This window comes from Botryllus schlosseri, chromosome 7, assembly GCF_051294905.1.
Source record: "Botryllus schlosseri isolate E-star chromosome 7, Bs_hap1, whole genome shotgun sequence".
Classification (NCBI taxonomy): Eukaryota; Metazoa; Chordata; class Ascidiacea; order Stolidobranchia; family Styelidae; genus Botryllus; species Botryllus schlosseri.
This window is the reverse complement of record NC_137242.1, coordinates 18,543,838-18,567,020: the sequence shown is the minus strand read 5'-3', so window position 1 is coordinate 18,567,020 and position 23,183 is coordinate 18,543,838. Positions and strand designations below refer to the sequence as shown.

Here is a 23,183-nt window from a genome sequence, read left to right as displayed (position 1 = left end):
TACTGAAATAATTTTGGCAACATTCTAGTTTCATGCGGACAATAAGTTGCCCGAACAGTATTATGTTCCAGAAATCGAATCGTGTGAATTTATTGATACTGGAATAATTGGGTGTGGTTCTCAAACTAGAGGTCGCAACCCCACTGTGGTCGTTTGCCTATTCTCTAGGGTCGCTCATTTCGGAATATTTTAGTTCATTTTTCAAAATAGCAGAAAAAAACGACCTGTGGTGCTATGTGTTAACAGTGAAGGGGATATGTGGTACGTGGTACTGATGAGACACTGGGACCGAAAATACTAAAAAAAATCTCCACAATTATTCCATGATTTCACTCCGTGTATTTGTTTACAGATGCATCCTGGAGGAATCTTTCCTCGCGTGCATATAACTTTGACCTCCACGAAGTATGATGTTTTCTGTTTTTGGGTGTATAAAATAAATTTCGATCCACGGATACATCTTTCATGGTAACCTTCAACACCAACAAACCAGCAATCATTTTTAATGTGTAGTGTAGTGTAGGACTTGCATCAAGCTACATGTGCGTGGACACATATTTTTTATTCAATACCACCCTTGAGTGGATTTTTTCAATTCAGGTACAAGATTTATAGCGTGGGGGTCGATAATAACATAGCCAAATCAAGCAGAATAGGTGGACTAACTAATCATGCTACAACACAAACACCAGTGATGAGCATCGGACGGACTCGGATAGCATTCGGACCGGATATTAGACAATTTTGTGGCAGTCGGATAGGATTCGGATATTATCACAGATTTTTTTCCGGATATTGTCGGATAGCTGTAACTTTTGATACCGATATTTCCGGATAGTTGTAACCAGATGTGAGATTTGATTACAGGGCCATAGAAAGAAGTCATCGATTCAATAACCAAATACAGACAGCTGACACCTTGCGATATGAATGGTAGCAGTCTAAAAATGTCTGTCAAGAGTCCAAGAAAAGACAAATAAACTATCGCCACTACCATTCTTACCATTCAAGAGTAGACCATACTATAAGGTCAGCCATGTTATCACATTTATTTGCTAAAATACATCAAGTATACCATACTTGCCAGTCTAACGGATATATAATATGTGAACTGATAAAAGATGGTATGATTAGACATGAGCTCTCCTGACATAATTATCATCAGTACAGTATTCTCCCAGAGCAGTTTCTGAAGTTCACAAAATTGAAGGTTTTGTTTCAACATCGGTCGCAGAAGTGCATTTGCTTTCCACCTTGACATGTAGTTTTTAAACCCATAGCTGACGAATGTCACAAAGGGCATACAATATCCAGAATCCTCAAAGTAGTTGTTGCGGCAGTCTTCTGTAGATAAATATAAGACAAATCCCTCTTTGCGTACTTTGTTGCATGACTGATTTTCATGCTATCACAGTAGTTGTATGCTACCCTTTCAATCAGCACTATACAGCGGTGCTTGTGCTATGGCACAATCTTTAGCTACCATGAGTCTTCCGGCAGTTCATGATCATAACAGAATATATCCCGATGACGTTCAACAATGTAATAACTCCATTTTGTGAGAAGGTATTCCCAGTGTAGACTTGGACTTTGCGTCAGCTAGCATGTCGAGTTAACAGCTACCGTACCCACACACTTGTAGCCCGACCAATCAAATAAGAATATGCATACAAACATATACAAGTAACTTTCTGCAGTCAGAAAATTATATAGAAAGTTATATAAAAAAATATGTACACAGATAAAATGTATGATAATTATTATAACGATGCCTCGACTATACAGTAGCCTATCGTCCTCTTTGAAATCATTCAAGATACATGCATGCCTTACTAAGGTAAACTAATAACATATAACAAGGCTATGAAATCCAGAATTCCTATATACAGTTACAACTAAACCCAAACCTATTCAACTCCTGCTTAAACTTCCCTTCCTTCAGCAGCTATATTTTCTCCAATATGATTGACGGAATCAATCATCTAGAACCACTGAGCCATATAAACAAAAGCTGTTAGTTTTATTTTTCAACCAATGGTCTGTTCATGAAGATTTGATTTCAGTTTAAGAATTGTAAAAAAAAAATTTGGCGTTATTATGGTGCTTTTCTATATGATTTAAACGAGAGACCATGTAAACAGTTTGAAAGTCAACACCAAGGAGTGGTGATCAGTGCGTTAGGGATACGTCACTTCTCTTGAGTGGAGCTCCATCAACTATTCGAAGTGTACTCCGTACCGTACAGTTTACATTCCATTATTTGAAGACCTCGAATGTTGTCAAACTGCTCGTGCTGTCTGAGTTTCGTCTCTCCGTAATAATGGATCAATGAGGAAAGTCGACCTCTTGAGAGATAGCACAGCAAGAGTGAAGTATGGAGAGATTGCATCCTGATTTATGGGACACTGCCTCTATTCAATAATTGCTATGTTCAAGGGAAACACCACAACTTTTGAAGTGGCCCAATGCACCTTACAAATCATATCCGAAAGGCCAAGGATACAGCACAGTTGGAGATAACTTTCTTCTCTTCCTATATGCAAGTCGGCAAGACCACTACTGACCTGCTATTGGTCACTGGAGTGGAAATTTGGACAGCTACTGAGGGACATTCAGGATGGTGGTATTATTGACATTTTGTGTGACTCGACTATAAGCGTTGTGCTCAAAACTTTGAACTGATTGACCAAAGGTATTATAAGCATCAGCAAGTTTCTACTGAACATGCCTTCACACATTCCAGCATTTGTGGGCAAAATGCGGATTATCTGCATCCAATATTGACCATCTGAGATTGTAAAATTCCATGGTTACAACTTGCTACTATCACGTCTTGATATTGGGTAATATGGTTAAATGCCTGATTGTTATATATTGCCATGGCCTAATAATCTGTCATTTTTAATTTTTTTTTTTATCCGAGATACCACTTTCATTTGCACGCTTACTTTAAATTAGTAGCGTTGTTTCTTCGCGTTAACGTTCCTATAATTAAAATTCCAATTTTTGTTCTGTTTGTTTTTGTTCATTCCATAGATACAATTTGTGATCTTTTAGTGCAGAACTGTATCTAAGCTCAGCTGTAGCCTACAATTGATATTCTGCGATATCGTTATTCGATAAGGATGTTTCGGATTCTTGTACGAGATTTTTGGATGAAGTCGGATAGTTCGATGAGATTCTTCGGAGTCGGACGGATAGTTCCGCAGACACAAAACTGTCGGACGGATTCGGATTCTCAAAAATCAACATCCGCTCATCACTGATAAACACTCTTACATGCAGAGAGGCTCTATATGCCATAATGACAAGTGATATTCTATCGCTATTAACGAGCTATTTGGATGTCAAAATGTCTATTTACGAGCAATATGTATGTACCCACAAATGTGTAAGTTCGAGCCTAAATCGAAACGTCACTTTCTGCCAACATTTGAGTTAATATATATATACGGTATTTCTAAGGTTGAGACCAAACATTCATTTTTTACTTGCAATAGCGTAGATTATAGCACACCGCAAAAAAGTTGAAACTACCGAGTTTTTGAGTGTATGTCCCAACAGTCACCAGGCCGTATGCCTTTGGCCGTATGTCAGCAATACCTTCAACAACTACAAAGTTCCATCACTCACAATTGACGACTGCAATCACCACTTTGAAAAATTTACAGAGGTGGTCAGTAACGAAGTACTTCTACTTTTTGAAGTACTTGAAGTAGATTTTGCCTACTCACACTACTTTATAGGTAGTTATGATTTTAGACTACTTCTACTTCTACTTGACAGTTTTCAGTTTTGTAGGCAAAAATAGGCGTAGAATGCCTACTTACTTACTTACTTATGAACCCTCACTCCTACTTCTACTTAAGTAGAAATTTCGGCGTTACTTTTACTTCTACTTGAGTAGCGACGATGACTACTTTGACCACCTCTGAAAATTTATGATATTGTTAATGCATCTTTATTCCGCACAACCCTATTTGCTGATGATACTCTCCTTTTTTTAACTTCAAGCACTGTCGATGATTTGCATGCATCTGCAAACAGGGTACTCCCAAAAATGTCGAGATGGCTTCAAGCAAATAAACTAAGTCTGAATGCCGATAAGACCGAGATGCTCGTTTTAAATAATGCCAATCATAATTTCACTGTGAACATCGATCATAAACAAATCTCCATATGTGACTCGGCAAAATATCTCGGCGTTACCATTGATGCCAAAATGTCTTGGAAGCAGCATATTGAATGCATGATATCAAAACTAGGTCGGTGTGTGGGGATCATGACCCGTCTGCAATCTTTGGTTTCCAGATCAATACTACGAACCATCTACTTCTCTCATTTTCACTCTCACCTGCAATATGGAATCGTAGTATGTGGAAATGCATGCACAACATTTTTGTGCAGAATTCGAACCCTGCAAAACCGTGCGATACGGCTGATGTCATCTGTATCTTTACGTACCAATTTATCGCCTTACCACCGTAAGCATCGAATTATGCGAGTTGATGAACTATATCGCTTCGAAGTGTCAAAAGTTATTCACAGGAATTTTTCAATAGTCTCCCTCCCGTGTTTGATGACTTTTTCATACCTGCTAAAAATGTCCATTCCCATTACACGAGATCCTCGTCAAAGGGAAATATCTACTTACCCCCACCTAATAGCAACCCAACTAAGAGATCTATCGACTACTCGGGACCTATCATCTGGAATGCGTTACCACCACATATCCGTGAATTGCCTTATACTAGATTCAAAAAGACCTACTTGATCACCTCCTGTCGTTATACTAACACTGTTGCCCTACCTCGCCCGGACATTGCTTAGCTTCATTGGTCATTTCGTACCATCGTTTAATTTTTCTTCTATTTTCCTTTTTTAACTAAACATTTTTCACAGCCAGCAGACTGTTCAGAGTCAAGTGTGCCTGTTTGATGCTGGTGCGATCAGACTAGATGACCTTCACGGTCTTATCGATCACTCCTATCTGATACCGAATACTGTGCATGCATATTTTCTGTACCACCATGACTGCCGTTTTTTATGTATTTTGGTTGGATGAAAATAAAGACTCTCTCTCTTGGACCAACCCGGTTAGGGCCGATGATACGGCCGCGAATACGATTTTGAACGTTCATGAATATTTTTGGAAAAGGCTGATGTTCATGTATATAACCGCAGTATAGGTAGAGTTTGGATCAAAATGTTAAGACGGCAAATGAACTGCTGTCAGCGGCTGAACATTTCGGGGCCAGATATCATTTTGCAATTTTTGATCCATCGGTACCACATATCCCCTATAATGCATACACACGACACACGCGCACGGCGCAGTCGAATAAGTTCAATATCGCTATCCGTATTTCGCGTGACACAGAATTCGATGTAGCAAAACTTGACTACGACGGTAGGATATAGATAGAAATCGTCCCAAACGACACAAATACGTTTCTGTAGTCTTGATTGAGGTTCTTAATCTAAAGACAGAGATGCACGAGGTAGGTAATCATCGCATAATTGCTTTTACTGCGCACATAGTCACTCGTATTCCAGTATAGACCGTAAGTAGGTTTGGGCGAAGATGCTGAATAGTTTCTAGTAATCAGAACTTAAAATTGAGAGGCAGGGTCGTGGATCACTTTCAAATCAAAATTTGGGATCACGACAATACAAAGTTGTAGAACCCCTGAAATAGACATATCCAGTTCAGTGTGAATGTCTACTCTCTGTGCTTAGTACACACATGACTAAACTGCCATAATATAACGAGATATTGCGTATATGGCCCGTATAACATTAAAAAAGTACCTTCACTAAAAATTGCCTACACCTATTCGAGCAGCGTTGTGAGACACCTTACCTTCTTCGACTGTATATTGTGCAGCTGCTTTTGTTACAAAAAAGAGAGAAAATAGATAAGGGTTGCATATACGTATAGGCTATATAGGCCCTATGCGTGCATGAAGAATTCAAATATTATGTTACGCTTGCAACCGACTATTAGTGCTGACTATAAGCTACAGAAATCAGAAAATGTTCCGGGATATACGCGAAGTATTAGGGTTTTAGTAACGGATGATAGATAGATTGCTTTACCTAACGTGTGCTATATTTTTCATACCTTTCAGAAAAGTGGTGCGAAAGCATTTTATAGTGCCTCTTGCCACCCAAGCCCCACTTGTCGAATGAAATATATTTAACATAGTATTTTTCTGGAAATAATAGAATACTAAATGTGAGGATCCGAACAACCAATCTAGAACTCCGCACAGTTCTATGAAACTAAACTTGTAGCATACAAGTTCCATTGATGTTGCGTGAATAGTATCACTGAAACTTCTAATACACAATTCTTTCGAATTGTGCACTATGTGTAAGTAGTGTAGTTTGAATCGTTTGGCGCCGTCCAATCCCAGAAGACCACGTCGCCTTAATTGCCACGCCTACATTGCCACATCATCCGCCCATTGCCACACCTATAGGACACCCCTTGCCACATCATCCGCCCATTGCCGCACCTATATGACGCCCAGTGCCACATCATCAGCTGCCTCCATTGCAACATCATCTGCTACGTCATCAGTCACGGCCATTGCCGTAGCATCATGATTAATTCTCGCGTAATACACTAAACGTTGAACTAGACTTCCTAACGTCCTCACAGTGGAATCAACCAACTATATTGATCTAGGTTGTAGGTTCGAAGCCTATAGTCACCGCATTTCATACGACCCTTTTCGTATCTCCTAACACTTTACTCAGTCTCATTGAAATAGCATTGTATAGTGTACGATTTTATTTCGAAAAAAGAGCATATCAATGATATCGTTGATCGTTATTGCGTCGATTCGCGTGCTGAAATCCTCCAGTTCGGTTGATGTTTCGAGGTACTCCGCTTTGCTGCCATCCGACGCTGCGATCCGAGTTCTTGCGTTCGATCTGACCGTTTTGTTTGATGTAGCGATCACTGGCTTGTAGTATATACGATACGAGCGGAAGGTCGGGATTAGGAACAACTACGCTGGGCGAATAGATGACGAATTCGTCAGCCGGATTCAGAGGTTGATAATGCTCGATCCCGTCGCGAGTATACGTAACGACCAAACCTCCTTCATGCTTCAGAGTGGCTCGATATTTCTGAATGCTCCCGTTTGTGGAATGTACAAAGAGTTGATCCGAGCTCAATTCTGCTCCATTCGAAGCTTCGATACGTAATTTTGTGATGTCATTAAAAAGATACAAGTCTTTTCTATAGGGCCCCTGGGCCAGAATAGTATCTCCACGGATTGCTAGACTCATTCTTTGAAAAGAAATATCAAACATAAGTACAACAGTCATCACGCAATTCCACCTCGCCATCAAATTTAGTCGAGCCTCTTCTTATATTAGGTGTCGCATAACAGACATTACGAATATATTGCAGCCCCTTGCGCTTTATAAGAAAAGGACACGTAGGATAAAACTTTGCATGCTCGAGCCAGGGATCATCGCATGGCAACCAATTTTGAAACAGCCCGCCACACGAGAAACACTTTAAATGATCCTTATAGCCCAAATAGAACAATCCGCAGTCTGCGAGCTCGGTTCCAGAGGTATTGATATTATCCGGCCACCGCATAAATGTGCTTAGTCTACGAGCATAGCGTACCATGTTATAGAAAACGGGATCATTCAACGGGGAGACAGTTACATCTCTATGCTTCGCAGAGCATTCATAAATCTTTTCTCCTCTGTTATTTATCATAGCTTGGTACTGTTCAATGGGACCCGTCCGAGTTTCATCTTCGCTTATTTCTATGCTACTTGTGGAACCAATGCAAGCGCAGTTGAATGTAGCGTAATTTGTAGGATCCGCACTATGCTTAGGTAGAGAATCGCTTTGATCAATGTTCGACATGGCTATCCGAATTGATATACTCTCATGATCAGTATGCTTTATATAGATATTGTGCTATGCACCATCAAAAATGTGCTTGGTACCGATCGAATGATAGGCCCCGAGGTCGTATCACGGAAATTAGAACGTCGACTGCTCACTGAAAAAGACACGTAGCTCATATCCGTTCCTGGTACGTACTATCATTAGTTAGAATGCTAGTAAGAATGCCACGAGTACAATCACGCGCTCTCCGCGTGCAAAGCGCATGTAGTTCACTATATAAGAGAGGCTCGAATACGAACTAAACTATACTGCAAAAAGGATGTCGACAATGGAGAAAGCAAGCGACGTAGTTAGCGAATCAACAACTATGATTCCCGATAATCAAGCAGATACATTACCGATTGGTGATTTCGATTCCGATGTCGATGCAGAATTGATCGAAGTTACGATTGCAGCTGAAAAGAGTAAAGAGGCGGAAGCTAGTGATGATGACGTAACAATTATTGATGAGGCAGTGGCGCAATCTGATGAGGCTCCCTCAGCTGACGTGATGACTCCAATCAGTATCGGTATACCACGACCGGTGATGGGACCAAGTGAACCTAAATCTAAGCGCAGACTCGACTTCGATAAGAGCATAGTACCAGTTGGTGTTCAATTTATGCCTCCACAGAGTACTGATAACTCGATAGCTGTGACCAGTGCTCAAAGCCCGCCTCACTCACCGATCATCGCCCCATGGAGAGTTTATTCGTCCCCTTTTCGCAATAAGCGACGTCGTATCGCTAATAACGTATTGGACGAGGAAAAGTTTGATGGTCTGATTTATAATTTGGATTACCCTCTACTTACGATTGATGATGGTGTACTATTTTTCCGTTCTCTTGAGCAGAATATCGAGGAGGTGTTGTTTGTTGATCGAAAACGGAGCCCTAATTTTCTCCGTGCTGTGTTCATTATCACTCTAATGGAGGGTCATATGCATAAGAAATATTTTTCGCCTCACTTCTTTATAGAAGGCAAAAATCAAACCGGGAAAGAAGTGTTGATCGATTTGTTGCTCTCTGATGATATCGCCAACTTCCTAGATCCTTTTCATCCGAATCTAGAGGCGTTCAAATTTCACAATACCGAGAAATCTATTTCAGTGATGCGCAATTGTGGGTCTCTATTTTTCGATAACAAGATGTTGCTGGAAGCCATTATGTACATTCATCGCAATCATTTGCAGTCTGCTTACGGACGAGTAAAGCCGTCGTCGTTTTGGTTCGTATCTGAAATTCAGAATGGCAGTGATGTTATGTTACGCAATTTGGGTGGGATGTTTCAGTCTAGCACAGTCATTATTCGATTTGGTAATCAGTGTTATCCTTGCTACTTGCCTGAGATGAATAAGCATGCTCGCCGTAAAATTATACATGATATATTTGCTCGTACATTCATACCGTCAGATTCCGAATTTGAGAGTGATTCCTCTTATGTTGAAAACGATGTGCATGCACGTGAATTTTACGCCAAATTCGATGAGCTCAAACGACAGTACAATGACTGGTATATTTGATTTGTTTTCTCAGATTAATATGGAACCTTTTAATTGTGGTAAAAATCTAAATATGTTGTTACAACAATACGGCCCGGGAGAGACAAGACGTACGCGAGATGCTACGACCGCTACCTTTGAAGGTTTTATTGATGACGATATCAAGAGAGTTGCCACTTGGCGAAAAATGGTCTCATTGGAAGGATATGGGGAATGGCAAAAAGATTTTCTCGTTATAGCAAAAAATGTGCTCAAAGACATCGATAAATTTGGTCCCAATGCCGATGAACTGCGTAACTTGGAAAATATCAAATTTCTATTTCTTTATGAAGCTTTCAAGTGTAAATTGCGTTTGAAATATGGAATAAATTTGTGAATGTGTATTTTTGCAGAATATACTTAAAACTATATGGCTCGTCGAAGACGCTACGAGGAAGATGCTAGCTTCATCACCGATGAATCGCTCGGTTTTAATACCGACGCAACAGAGCTTATGCAATCGCACTCCAACTCGATTATCGATTCCGAATGGGTTAACAGCAGGAGGGTTGCGAGGGGGGCGAGAGAGGTGATCAATGTACGCCTGATCGGGAGAGGTATGAATGATATTCATGCGCGCATGTCATCGATATACCCGAGAAGATTGCGTCAATTCAAAGTGAACTATGCATACGGCTTCTTGCTATATAACCGAGAGACAGAAAGACATAGCTATTTTCATCCGCAATCAACCAATGCTGTTTTGAATCTCCCGAGACCTATACTTTCACGGGAGGACTTTGACCGTTTCATCAACGAAATCGATCTATCAGCTGCTTACGAACAAGCGAGACAAGCCAGGCCAGACACCAAGTTTTATTGCGTTGCTATATTACATATCCAATTTTTCTTGTACGAAATGTCTCGAGTTTTATTGGGTTGCCCCACAGCATCAATCTCTAAGGAGCTAACCAGATGTCGCTATATTATGACGTTTATTCGAAATAGACAAGGTGAACCGATTAACGATTCGCTATGTCTCTTCCGTTGCTTATCCCATTTCATCAAGAAAAAACGAGACGAGAAGCACGTCACACAATTGGCATCTCAATTCCGTGAACGGTATCGTATCCCTATAGATGATGGTGTACCACTCGATGAACTAAGCAAAGTCGAGGAATGTTTTCATGTAAAGATACTTGTTTATGAAAAACGTGATCATCAAGCATTTATATTGCGTCAATCCGAAGCAGATGGGCCAGTGGTTCATATACACATGGAAAGTGGTCATTCCTGCCTGATCACGAATATCGAACTTTATTCCCAGACATTTTTTTGTGAATCGTGTAAAGTTTTCTTTTCAAGCAAAAGCAATTTAACGCGTCACGAAAAACGCGAATGCAAAACATCCCAAGGACGGAAATATGCTAGCGGCGTATATCGACCTAAACCCACCGTATTCGAGCAATTGGAATCCGAAGGCATTTTCGTTGAGAACCAAAAGAGATTCTTCCCGTACCGTATGTGTTTTGACTTTGAATCCATGCTCGTGAAGGATGACCTCAGAGCTAATTCTGCAAAAGTAGAATACGTTAATCGGCACGTCCCCGTCTCAGTTTCATTATCGAATAACGTAACGAGTGAAACGAAAACTTTCATATCTGAGGGTTGCCCGCAGACGTTAATCGATGAAATGATCGGGGAAATTTATCGCGTACAGGAACTCGCCTCGGTCAAAATGCGAGAATCTTTTGCCAATGAAATAATAGAACTTGAGAATTTGATTGAAGAACGGAAATTGATCGATCCTAGCAATAGAAGATCCTATTTGGATAATATTTCACATCGCTTTCATACGTGGCTTGATCAGATACCCATAATCGGTTTCAATTCTTCGCGCTACGATCTGAATTTATGCAAGAAATATCTAATCAAATCCTTGCACAAGGAAAGCGGATTCTTCGTTTTGAAAAGGAACAGCGCCTATTTGACAATCGCAACGCACAGATTAAAATTTCTGGACATTTCGCTATTCCTGAGTCCGGGTTATAGTTTGGACGCCTACATGAAGCTATACGGGGATGGGGTGAACGCAAAATTTTATTTCCCTTACGAATATCTTGATAGCATCGAACGCCTCGACGAAACGTCGCTGCCGAGTCATGAATCGTTTTACAACGCGTTCCGTAATTCGAATATAACGGAAGAGCAATACGCAGAATGCGTCGCTGTATGGGAACGCGAGGGTATGACCACATTCCGTGATTTTCTCCGATATTACAACGAAGGTGACGTCATTGGCTTCTTGACCGCGCTAACTAACAATTTCGAATTTTACAAAACGCTTGGCATCGATATGTTCAAGGGTAACGTGAGCCTTCCGAATATAGCCAGTAGACTGATGTTTCGTGATTGCTACGATATTACTCTTCTGAATAAGGCCAATGCTGACCTTCACGAAACGATTCTGAACAACTTGGTAGGAGGTTTGTCACAGATTACGTCACGGTACGCTATGGCAGATGAAACGAAAATACGCAGTCTTCGCTACGGCGACAGTGCTAAAACCGTCAAGAAAGTAGTAGGATATGACGCAAATGCCCTCTATTTGCAATGCATAAATCAAAATATGCCAACGGGTTACCCTATAAGGTGGATTTATGATGAGGAAAAGCAAAAATTCCATAAACAGCGCGTTTGGCCTACTCATGCGGAGCGCGAATGGTTGGAATACGAAAGTCACGTTCGTGACATCAAAATTCAGCACGCGTGGAACGGCATTCAAGTGAGAATCGGAAATAAACGCCTATTTGTCGACGGGAACGCCGGTAAACTCATCTTTCAGTACGATGGGTGCTATTACCACGCTTGTAGGAGCTGCTTCACTGATAAAGAGAACACCGAGAGGCGTGAACTCACCAAACAAAACACGGAATATTTGGAAAAATTGGGATATACCGTTATCCGAATGAAGGAGTGCGTTTGGACGAATATGAAACGAGACCCCGAAATTGCGCAATTTGTCTCAAAGTTCGAGCGTAAAGTCACGAAAGCTTATTATCTCACCGAGGCGCAGTTGCTCAAGCGCACGCTCGATGGGTCATTTTTCGGTGCAATCGAGTGTGACATTCATTGTCCCGACCATTTGAAATCGAAATTCGAAGAGTTACCTCCCTTTTTCAAGCATATGGAAGTAAACGAGTGCGATATCGGTGAACATATGCGTGAATACGCCAAGGAAAACAATATTAAGTTTCCAAAAAAATTTCTGGGCTCTAGTTATTTCACGAAAAAACAGTTGTTTAACACGGATTTGCTTCAGTGGTACTTGAAAAGTGGCATGATCGTGACTCGCGTATTCCAAGCTGTCGAATATGAACCAAAACAAGTTTTCACACCCTTCGTTGAGCGGGTATCCTCTGAGCGTCGCAAAGGCGATGTCCTCCCAAAAGATCCGGCCCGTGAAATGGAGGCGTTGACCTGGAAGACGATTGGAAATAGTGCTTTTGGTCGTACTATTCAAAACCCTAATAAATATAGGGAACACGAATACGTTACGTTGGAAGAATTACCGTCGCGCGTTGAAAAAAAATTTTTTGTTGATGCTGTTGAAATTGATAACAGCGACGAAGGCTTGCTCGATGTAGCTACGCGTCCGCTAAACATTTGTCACGAAAACCCAATCATTGTGGGCTTCTTTATATTCTGCTGTGCCAAGCTGAGAATGCTCCAGTTCCTATATGACTGCCTACATGTGTATTTGGACGATAGCGATTGGGCTTTCCTCGAAACAGATACTGATTCGGCGTATATAAGCTTAAGCTCCGATACGATCTATTCTCTCATCAAGCCTTCCATGAAAAAACAATTTTTTGAAAATCACGACAAATGGTTCGTGTCTCGCGCATGTGCAGAGCATAAATGTGATTTTGAACGAGATCCCGTTGGTTTTAAAACTGATAAAGCTTGCTGCATTGAGGTTCGCAATTACTCGAAACGTATACCTGGTTTATTCAAAGAAGAATGGGTCGGTGACGGGTTTATAGGCTTAAATTCCAAGACCTATTATTGCAAAGGCGACACCGATAAGTACAGCTCGAAAGGGCTTCAAAAAACGGCCAACAAAACCTTCAAAGATTTCAAAGGCATTCTTCAAAATAGATCGATCACGGGAGGCGTCAATAGTGGTTTTCGTTGCTATGGCAGCGATATGTTTACGTATAAGCAATATCGAAGTGCATTGAGTTATGGTTATTATAAAAGGATTGTGCTTAATGATGGAATTCATACATTGCCTTTATCTCTGTAATAAATGGATCGAATACGTACATTGCATGCTCCGTTTCGGATGATCGTAGCTGGTCCGAGCAGTAGCGGGAAGAGTTATTTTACTTATGAGTTGGTGAAGAACGCAGAGAAGATGATTAGACCGGCTCCTGAAAAAATTGTATGGCTGTATAATAATTATCAGGCGTTGTACGATAAAATGAAAGGGGTAGAATTTTCGCAAGGGCTCTCCGACCTCAAAAAGTTACAGAAAGGAAATAGGCACGTTCTCTTGGTGATCGACGACATGATGACGGAAGCGAAAGAGGCCAGAGATCTATTCACTCGATACAGCCATCACGCAAAGATTAGTGTCGTGTTCATTTGTCAAAATTTGTTCTATAGGGGTCAAGGCTTTCGGGATATGACCCTGAGTGCGAGCTATATCGTGATATTCAAAAATCCCCGTGATGCGAGTCAAATCAGTTTTCTTTCGCGTCAAATGTTCCCGGATAAAGCCGGATTTCTTACGGAGGCTTATAAAAAGGCAACTCGAAAACCGTTCTCGTACATACTGGTCGACGTGACGCAAGAGACAGACGAAAATTATCGTCTTCGCAGCAAAATATTCCCACATCAAAAGTTGACGGTATATCAACAATAAATACAGCTCGCGCTGCAGATTTTAGGGCATTCAACATGTCGAAGAGGGGAAGTAACATATCTCGAAAACGATTGAGCGACTATCACGTTAAATTAAAACTTTTGAAAAACGCTAAAGGGAAACAACGAAAAGAACTTTTATCGAACAATCAATTTTTAAGTTGCGTTTGCCAGTGCGTTCATAACTTGGCTTCGGGGACAGTACGTATCTCCCCGTCTAGAAAGTTGAGGCTTGGAAAACACAAATCCGATATCAGACAATTGCTAGCGCAAAAAACTCGCAGAGGTCAACGGAGGGTGCTACAAAAGGGTGGATTCCTCTCAGGTATAAAAATTATGATAAAATAGCAACTTTTTTCTAATCAGTCTCTTTTAGCTATATTAGGCGCTGCAATCCCCGTCATCGGGAGTCTGTTGGGTAAACTTTTCGGGAAGAATGCGTGAACTACAATTCCCCGCATTTCGAAGCAAGGACGAATGGGAAAAGAAATTTGATAAACAGATATCGAAAATTAAAAGCTCTCCATTGAATGCTTCCGAGAAACTAGCTCTGTATAGGCATGGTATTGCTCAACTGAGAAACTTGAGAAAAGACGTAGACGCAACGACCGCCCGCCCTCCCGCCGCACACACGGGGCTCGCGAGCCCCGTAGCGAAAGAAAAGCGCCCGCAAAAGAAACGCCCGCGCCGGATTCCACAACCTTCGTTTCCCTGGCTTTATAAGAGACAGCGTAAGCCTAATCCTCGAATATACGGGAAAGAATGGGAGACGTAGACTATTTTGATCCGAAACAGCCCAAATCGTATAGGGGCGCCTATTTGCAAAAGGAAAAAGAATGGCTTAAAGGACAAGATACTTATACTTTTCATTTTCCGTTACGTAAGAAATTTAGGCGTGAACGTGTAGTGGTCTCCGGTATCAATGCTCAGTTTCAGAGCGATTTGATGGATCTGCAATCTATTTCAAAGTACAATAGCGGTTTTCGTTATGTGGTGGTCGTGATTGATATTTTTAGCAAATACCTTTGGATGATAGCGATTAAAAATAAAACTGCTTCAAGTATGATTTCTGCTTTCAAACGTGTGTTTCGTGAACGCGTACCGTTAGTGTTACAAAGCGATCAAGGTAGCGAATATACCAATCGTGCTTTCCAGAACTATCTAAAGGAGAACAAAGTTAGATATTTCTATACGAGGAGCGAATTAAAATCCTCTGTCGTCGAAAGAGTGATTCGTACTATGAAGGCGATTATGTATCGATTTTTCACAAAAAATAACACGAGGAATTACGTGAGCGCTCTCGATGACTTTACTTACTCCTACAACAGGACGTACCATCGTAGCATTGCTATGGCTCCCAACCAAGTGAATTCGTCTAATCAGGAATCGGTTTGGAGAAGACTTTACGGGTTTCAAGAAGCTAAACAACCCGACCTCGCTGTAGGAGTACCCGTCCGTATATCGAAAATTCGAAATCTTTTTGAGAAAAGCAGCCTACCCAACTGGCAACGGGAAATTTTCTATATCGCAGACGCCCAAAAGGGAGATCCCCCAATGTATCGCTTACGTGATTACGGTGGTGAAGTCATACAGGGTAGATTTTATAGAGAGGAGCTCCAACGCGTAAAAGAACCGCAAACTTGGCGTGTCGAGAAGATTATAAGAAGGCGTAAACGCGCGGGACGAGAACAGTATTTAGTGCGCTGGTTGGGATATGGAAGTGGATTCGACAGCTGGGTCGATAAGAAGGATATCGTCTAGTCGGAACCTTTATCAGTTTTTGGCGCAACTAGTAATCATACTGGTCATCGTATCGTTCTCTCTCTATAATCTTACCATTTCGAATGGGAACAAAGAGCTTTGGATATCACTGCTCTCCTCTTGCGTTGGTTATATGCTTCCGAATCCCAAGCTCAAAATATGAGCTACGTCACGCTATTTTCGAACGCTTCCATGGATAAATTTCCTGATAATACAACAGCGAGTTATTGCGTTGAATTGGACGTCCCGAAAAACGTGGAAGATACAGAAGTTTCTCTGGCTGAGATCTCCTTCCCTACGGATTATCAAAAACAGTATAGGATCACGAAGAATAGGTATGGGATCAGATCGCAAAAGAGAGCAAGAAACTTTAATTTTAAATTGGGAGAATACGACTCGTTATATGACATGTATAGATCGTTGGAAAGAGACAATCCTGATGCAAAAGTAACATGTTTCCCTGAAAATCATAGTATGTCTATCTCTATACCTCATAACGAGGTAACCGACAAATTGCGACCAGAGACGGACATAGGGCATAGTAGCTTGCTACGCCGCGGAGAATTGTACGGTGCTCTTATGTATAAGGAAACTAGGGAGGAGTTATTGGCGTTTCATTTCCCGAATACTAATTGTACATTGTGGAATTATTTTTTCACCGAGGGTATCATTCATTTGAACTTTCGCATGCGACATGATCCGACTATCGATTTCGTTTATGTTCATTGTAATATCATTGAGCCACAAGAAGATAGCGGTAGGCTCTTACCGTTGTTACGCGTCGTACAGGTAAACGATCGTAAATCATTTTCGAAATATTACACGAAGCCTTTTTATTTCCCTGTTAATATAAATAGGCTAGAACGCGTCGAAATATCGCTACTTGATGAGAAGGGACAGAAAATACCCTTTCGAAGTTCTCCTTCGAGTGTTGTATTGCATTTTCGTAGACGGGGAGTTGCATTATGAAATATATTCATATTACGTCACACGAGTCTGATTTTACTATCGATCTCGCGAAACCGATAGATTCCGGTGAATGGGAGATAGGGCTTGCCGAGTTGTCTTTTAAAAATAATTTTCAGCCCACGTTCGAGCCTTACGACGGCTTATTATGGTACGTGAATGATGCGGAAGGCGATAATAATTTTTATTATTTCCCGGCTGGTGATTATCATGATAAAATTAGTTTGATGAAGCGTATCAATCACGATCAGAAAAAAGCACGATTTATTTGGGTAGATGGTTCTGGTCCGGTCTTGATAGCGGGACCCTACAAGAGTTCCAGCGGTCCGAGACTTTTCATGGATAATAGAAACCCCGTTCTCAGAGGAGGCGCTCGTTCGGAGGTAGAGCTAGATGGTGGATTACATAGACGAAGAAAAATTCACTTTCAAGGGGAACCTGTGTCCGTGACCAACGTTTTAGTTTATACGGATGTCATCACACCTCAAATTGTAGGTGATACGAGTGCGCCTCTACTACGCAATATCCGCGTTACGACAGGAATAGATGAATATCGGCATATGCTATTCAAAAAAATATATTTCTTTCCTCTGAATACGGAGCGAGTAAGCGAGATACGCGTTATGCTTCGTGATGATAAAGGCGAAGCTATAAAGTTTGGGAACGCGCCTCTTCATCTCACACTTGCTTTGAGACATCATGAGGAGTCATTATTGCTGTGATCGGGAGGCGTTCAGAAACTATTATCACCAACAGAGCGGTGGTGATATCAATTTTTTTCGGGGTAAAGTGCAGAGAGGTCATGGACTTGGAAACTTATTTCGTTCGTTCGGAAGAAGCGTTATGCCCCTAATTTCGAAAGGTGCAAAATCACTCGGGAAGCGTCTACTACATACCGGTGCGCAAGTAGCCTCTGATGTTCTTAATGGAGAGAATGTCGGTGATAGTCTTAAAATACGCGGCAAAGAAGCCGCTGGGAACGCTCTCGATTCTTTACTGAGAAAAAGAAAAATGCCAAGACGGGGTCGTAAAATCGCGAAAAAGAGACGTCGCAAAGATATTTTCGATTAAATATATATTACACGGCGATAAGCATCATTTGTTACTTGAGACTTGATAGATGGCGGAGTTAATTCATGTACAGTCCCCGGAGGGGGTACATCCCTCATTGGATTTATTTCACATTCCCGCGACACAGACTAGCGTTGAAAAGAAAAGAATCATCAAGATAGCGCCGATTTCGAACAACTCCAGCGTGATAACATTCCGCTTCGAAGGCTCAGAAGACTTTATCGATTTGAGCGAGAGCTATTTCTTATTTCATTTACAATTAAAGAAAGGTGGCGAAGCAATTGGTGCCGATGATGATGTTGGAGTTGTAAATAATATCTTGGATTCCTTGATTTCTCAACTACAAATTAAAGTCGCTAACGAAACTTTGAAACAAGATATAAAAGTACAGTGTTATTCGTCCTATCTGCACAATTTATTCACTCCGCTTGACGTGCAAAATACCACACTGAGGGCCTCAGGATGGAGAAAGGATACTTTAGGAAAAATGGATACGATCGGTGGAACTAACGCCTCGGCTAACAAAGGATATTACAACAGGAGTAAAGCCTATAAGGATGATAACGTGGTGGAAATACGTGCAAAAATCCATCACGGACTATGTCTGCAAGACCGCTACATCCTACATGACGTGCCTCTCGAGTTTGAGCTTACCTTGAATCCGAAAAGCTTTTTCATGATGGGAGATGCTACCGGTCAATTCACCTTAACGAAAAAGGAATTACAGTTATGTAGCGTACGAGTCAGCGACGATGTGAAGACAGCGATGATGGTGAATGCCCAGGCGAAATATCCGTATATCGACATGAAATTGATCACCCGAACATTTGCGGCTGCTACGACGCAGATAGATATCGGGAATCTATATAGCGGGACTCTACCTTCTCGCCTAATCATCGGAATGGTAGCTACGAAAGCCTTTCAAGGAGATGTTACGAAAAATCCTTATAATTTCATACACAATAATATGCAACGACTCGAACTGAAACTGAACGGATTTCTGATTGCGGAGGGAGGTTATGAGCTAGATTTCGATAAGGGTCATTACACGGAGCTTTACCATAACCTGATTGAGGGTACGGGTGCAATGGAGAGAAACACAGGACTCCTAACACCTGAAGAGTTCGCTAGTGGTTTCTGTCTACTGGTTTATAATTTGCGCCCTGATGATTTGGATGATTGCTTTATTGACTTACAAAAGAGTGGTACCTTAAGTTTACGGATCACATTTCCTGCTGGCGGGCTAACAGCGGAAACTACTTTGCTCTGTTTCATGGAATTCCAGAAGCTATTGCAAATCAGTAGCAGTCGTAAAGTGACCGTGCTATGAACGGGGATGAAATAGACCAAATATTGTGGTGCTGCGAGTCAACAAAACATATTTTCCTTGGCACATTCCCTATCGATCGACTGCCGAGGCGACCCCCTCCTCCTTATGCTATCGTGATCAATTATGACGAAGCTCGAAAAATCGGAAGTCACTGGATATGCATTTACGCAGATGAGGATGAGACACATTTTCACGATAGTTTTGGCTTAATGCCGCTGAAATACGAGATTGCGTGCTTTATAGAACCAGAAAATTATACCTGCTCTATAAAGCGTCTGCAGCACAAACGTTCCAGAGCGTGCGGTCATCATTGTCTAAGCTTCATCGTCCATAAGGCGCGCGGATGGAGTACGGAACGTTATTTAAATTCCTTCGGTGAAGATCATCGCAAGAATGATTCGATCGTACGACGCTTCGTCAAGGAGCTGAAGCAAGAAAATGAAATTGTGTAAATGTATATGCGAATAAAATCAATAGTTTCAAAGTTTGCTTAGTACGTTTAAGGGCGATATTCGCTACGTTCATTATAGCAATCATCTCAATCAGCAGTAGCGACTTGCTTTCGATTAGTCGATAGTGTCTACATATTATCATCATCTAGCAAGAGCCAGGAATTTGTATTGAGTGACTTCGCTCCTACAGCAAACGCAGCTTACATTACGACGGTACTGAACATCGAGTAATAAGCGGGACTAGGCAGGCTACCCTTAATGCGAATTTGCATTTTGCTGGTACAATCTATGCTATAGTTGAGCGACTTTGATACGACCTCAGCACACTTCTTTGATATAGCTGCGCAACGATCTAGACTTGAACGTCGGCGTCTGGGACAGATGTGATGTTATAGCCCGCAGTTGCATAGCGTTTTAGGAGGTAAATTATAGCATAGACATAGGTTATAGATTTAATTCACTGTCGGAAAAGCATCAGTGCACTAGCTATTAAAATCACATCTCTAAAAGCAGCAGCTTATGGACTTGTAAAATCGACATAATGCAAATCACATATCTAAAAGCAGCAGCTTATGGACTATAGTGGCTTCATATTATCATCATCTAGCAAGAGTCAGGAATTTGTATTGAGTGACTTCGTTCCTATAACCCCGATTGAGTGACTTCGCTCCTACAGCAAACGCAGCTTACATTACGGCGGTACTGAACATCGAGTAATAAGCGGGACTAGGCAGGCTACCCTTAATACGAATTTGCATTTTGCTGCTACAATCTATGCTATAGTTGAGCGACTTTGATACGACCTCGGCACACTTCTTTGATATAGCTGCGCAGAGATGTAGCCTTGAACGCTAGCGTCTGGGACAGATGTGATGTCAGTGATCTGAAATGTTATAGCCCGCAGTGGCATAGCGTTTAGGAGACAAATTATAGCATAGACATAGGTTTAGCTATAGATTTAATTCACTGTCGGAAAAGCATCAGTGCACTAGCTATTAAAATCACATATCTAAAAGCAGCAGCTTATGGACTTGTAAAATCGGCATAATGCAAATCACATATCTAAAAGCAGCAGCTTATGGACTAGTGGCTTCATATTATCATCATCTAGCAAGAGCCAGGAATTTGTATTGAGTGACTTCGTTCCTATAGCCCCGATTGAGTGACTTCGCTCCTACAGCAAACGCAGCTTACATTACGGCGGTACTGAACATCGAGTAATAAGCGGGACTAGGCAGGCTACCCTTAATACGAATTTGCATTTTGCTGCTACAATCTATGCTATAGTTGAGCGACTTTGATACGACCTCGGCACACTTCTTTGATATAGCTGCGCAGAGATGTAGCCTTGAACGCTAGCGTCTGGGACAAATGTGATGTCAGTGATCTGAAATGTTATAGCCCGCAGTGGCATAGCGTTTTAGGAGATAAATTATAGCATAGACATAGGTTTAGCTATAGATTTAATTCACTGTCGGAAAAGCATCAGTGCACTAGCTATTAAAATCACATATCTAAAAGCAGCAGCTTATGGACTTGTAAAATCGGCATAATGCAAATCACATATCTAAAAGCAGCAGCTTATGGGCTAGTGGCTTCATATTATCATCATCTAGCAAGAAACAGGAATTTGTATTGAGTGACTTCGCTCCTACAGCAAACGCAACTTACATTACGGCGTTACTATACATCGAGTAATAAGCGGGACTAGGCAGGCTACCCTTAATACGAATTTGCATTTTGCTGGTACAATCTATGCTATAGTTGAGCGACTTTGATACGACCTCGGCACACTTCTTTGATATAGCTGCGCAAAGATGTAGCCTTGAACGCTAGCGTCTGGAACAAATGTGATGTCAGTGATCTGAAATGTTATAGCCCGCAGTGGCATAGCGTTTTAGGAGATAAATTATAGTATAGACATAGGTTTAGCTATAGATTTAATTCACTGTCGGAAAAGCATCAGTGCACTAACTATTAAAATCACATATCTAAAAGCAGCAGCTTATGGACTTGTAAAATCGGCATAATGCAAATCACATATCTAAAAGCAGCAGCTTATGGAGTAGTGGCTTCATATTATCATCATCTAGCAAGAGCCAGGAATTTGTATTGAGTGACTTCGTTCCTATAGCCCCGGCAAACGCAGCTTACATTAATACGGCGTTACTGAACATTGAGTAATAAGCGAAGCTAGCCAGGCTACACTTAATACGAATTTGCATTTTGCGGGCACAATCTATGCTATAGTTGAGCGACTTTGATACGACCTCGGCACACTTCTTTGATATAGCTGCGCAAAGATGTAGCCTTGAACGCTACCGTCTGGAACAGATGTGATGTCAGTGATCTGAAATGTTATAGCCCGCAGTGGCATAGCGTTTTAGGAGATAAATTATAGCATAGACATAGGTTTAGCTATAGATTTAATTCACTATCGGAAAAGCATCAGTGCACTAGCTATTAAAATCACATATCTAAAAGCAGCAGCTTATGAACTTGTAAAATCGGCATAATCTCAGTAGTTAGATGCTTGCTACAACTCGCAATTTATCAACTTTAGGTCGCGAGTAAAGCAAGAATTCATAGACTAACATCCATCTCAAATCCGAAGTGCATACCCGCGTAATTATAACCAAATTTAGTGCGAATCTATACGGAAATGTAGCCTAAATCACCTGCGTCATTAGCTGAAGTGCATAGCGCGATAGTTGTGATAAATGCGAAATTTTCCGAGCGTAAATTGCGTATATGCGATGTCGGCGTTTTGATCTGAAATGAAATGAGCGAATTTAAATATAGGTGATAAACTATTGCTCTAGCTAATTATTATAACCACACCGAGATTCGAGTAATAAGCGAGCCTAGATAGTCTACCTTTAACAGAAAACTTGCGTATACATTCGAATTTGTGCGACTTCGGCTATATTGCCGGTTAACATTATAGCCACGCGCAGGACTCACCATTACGTTAGCTATTGGAGAAATCTCAACGTAAATCAATCTGCGTTCACAATTCGCGTAAGCTAATGCTGCATCGAGAAATTAAAGCTAAATTGAGTTTAAATTGACACGAAAATACATTGGTCTTACCTCAGCTGCGATACCTGCGTCCCTGCGCACATGGCAATACTTGTAATAGAAATGTGAAGTTTTCAGAATGCGAATTGCTTTACGTCGGAACTAAACATTCTAATTCGTAACGCCAGCGCGGCGTTTTCTTGGAAACGCAACTATATTTAGAATGTTCTAATTCCCATTATCGATGTG

At 41.2% G+C, this 23,183-nt stretch overlaps 3 protein-coding genes and 1 long non-coding RNA gene across 7 annotated transcripts; 3 read left to right on the top strand and 1 right to left on the bottom strand.

The window, feature by feature from the left end:
* Positions 1-6,781: 6,781 nt before the first annotated feature.
* On the bottom strand, positions 6,782-19,808 carry LOC145443119 (uncharacterized). Of its 4 annotated transcripts, XR_013916294.1 has the most exons (9): positions 19,721-19,803; positions 18,786-18,836; positions 16,864-16,935; positions 16,170-16,299; positions 13,734-13,840; positions 12,803-12,884; positions 10,860-10,978; positions 8,284-8,340; positions 6,782-7,140 (listed from the first exon to the last, which is right to left on the bottom strand). It is a non-coding gene; the product is annotated as an uncharacterized LOC145443119 (long non-coding RNA). The 4 variants fall into 4 exon arrangements; XR_013916296.1 differs by lacking the exon at positions 16,864-16,935 and having other exon boundaries at positions 6,782-7,303; positions 8,284-9,159; positions 19,721-19,808; XR_013916295.1 differs by lacking the exon at positions 16,864-16,935 and having other exon boundaries at positions 6,782-7,303; positions 19,721-19,808.
* On the top strand, positions 14,220-14,833 carry LOC145442486 (uncharacterized). The gene is made up of 2 exons (XM_080320406.1): positions 14,220-14,658; positions 14,710-14,833. Exons 1-2 carry the CDS (start codon positions 14,370-14,372, stop codon positions 14,775-14,777), a joined length of 357 nt encoding a protein of 118 aa, XP_080176532.1. The 5' UTR covers positions 14,220-14,369; the 3' UTR covers positions 14,778-14,833.
* Positions 15,573-16,094, top strand: LOC145443502 (uncharacterized). Its single transcript, XM_080321460.1, has one exon. It carries the CDS (start codon positions 15,573-15,575, stop codon positions 16,092-16,094), a length of 522 nt encoding a protein of 173 aa, XP_080177586.1.
* LOC145443501 (uncharacterized protein F54H12.2-like) lies at positions 18,181-19,461 on the top strand. Its single transcript, XM_080321459.1, has one exon. The coding sequence runs from the start codon at positions 18,181-18,183 to the stop codon at positions 19,459-19,461; it is 1,281 nt and encodes a 426-aa protein (XP_080177585.1).
* Positions 19,809-23,183: the final 3,375 nt, after the last annotated feature.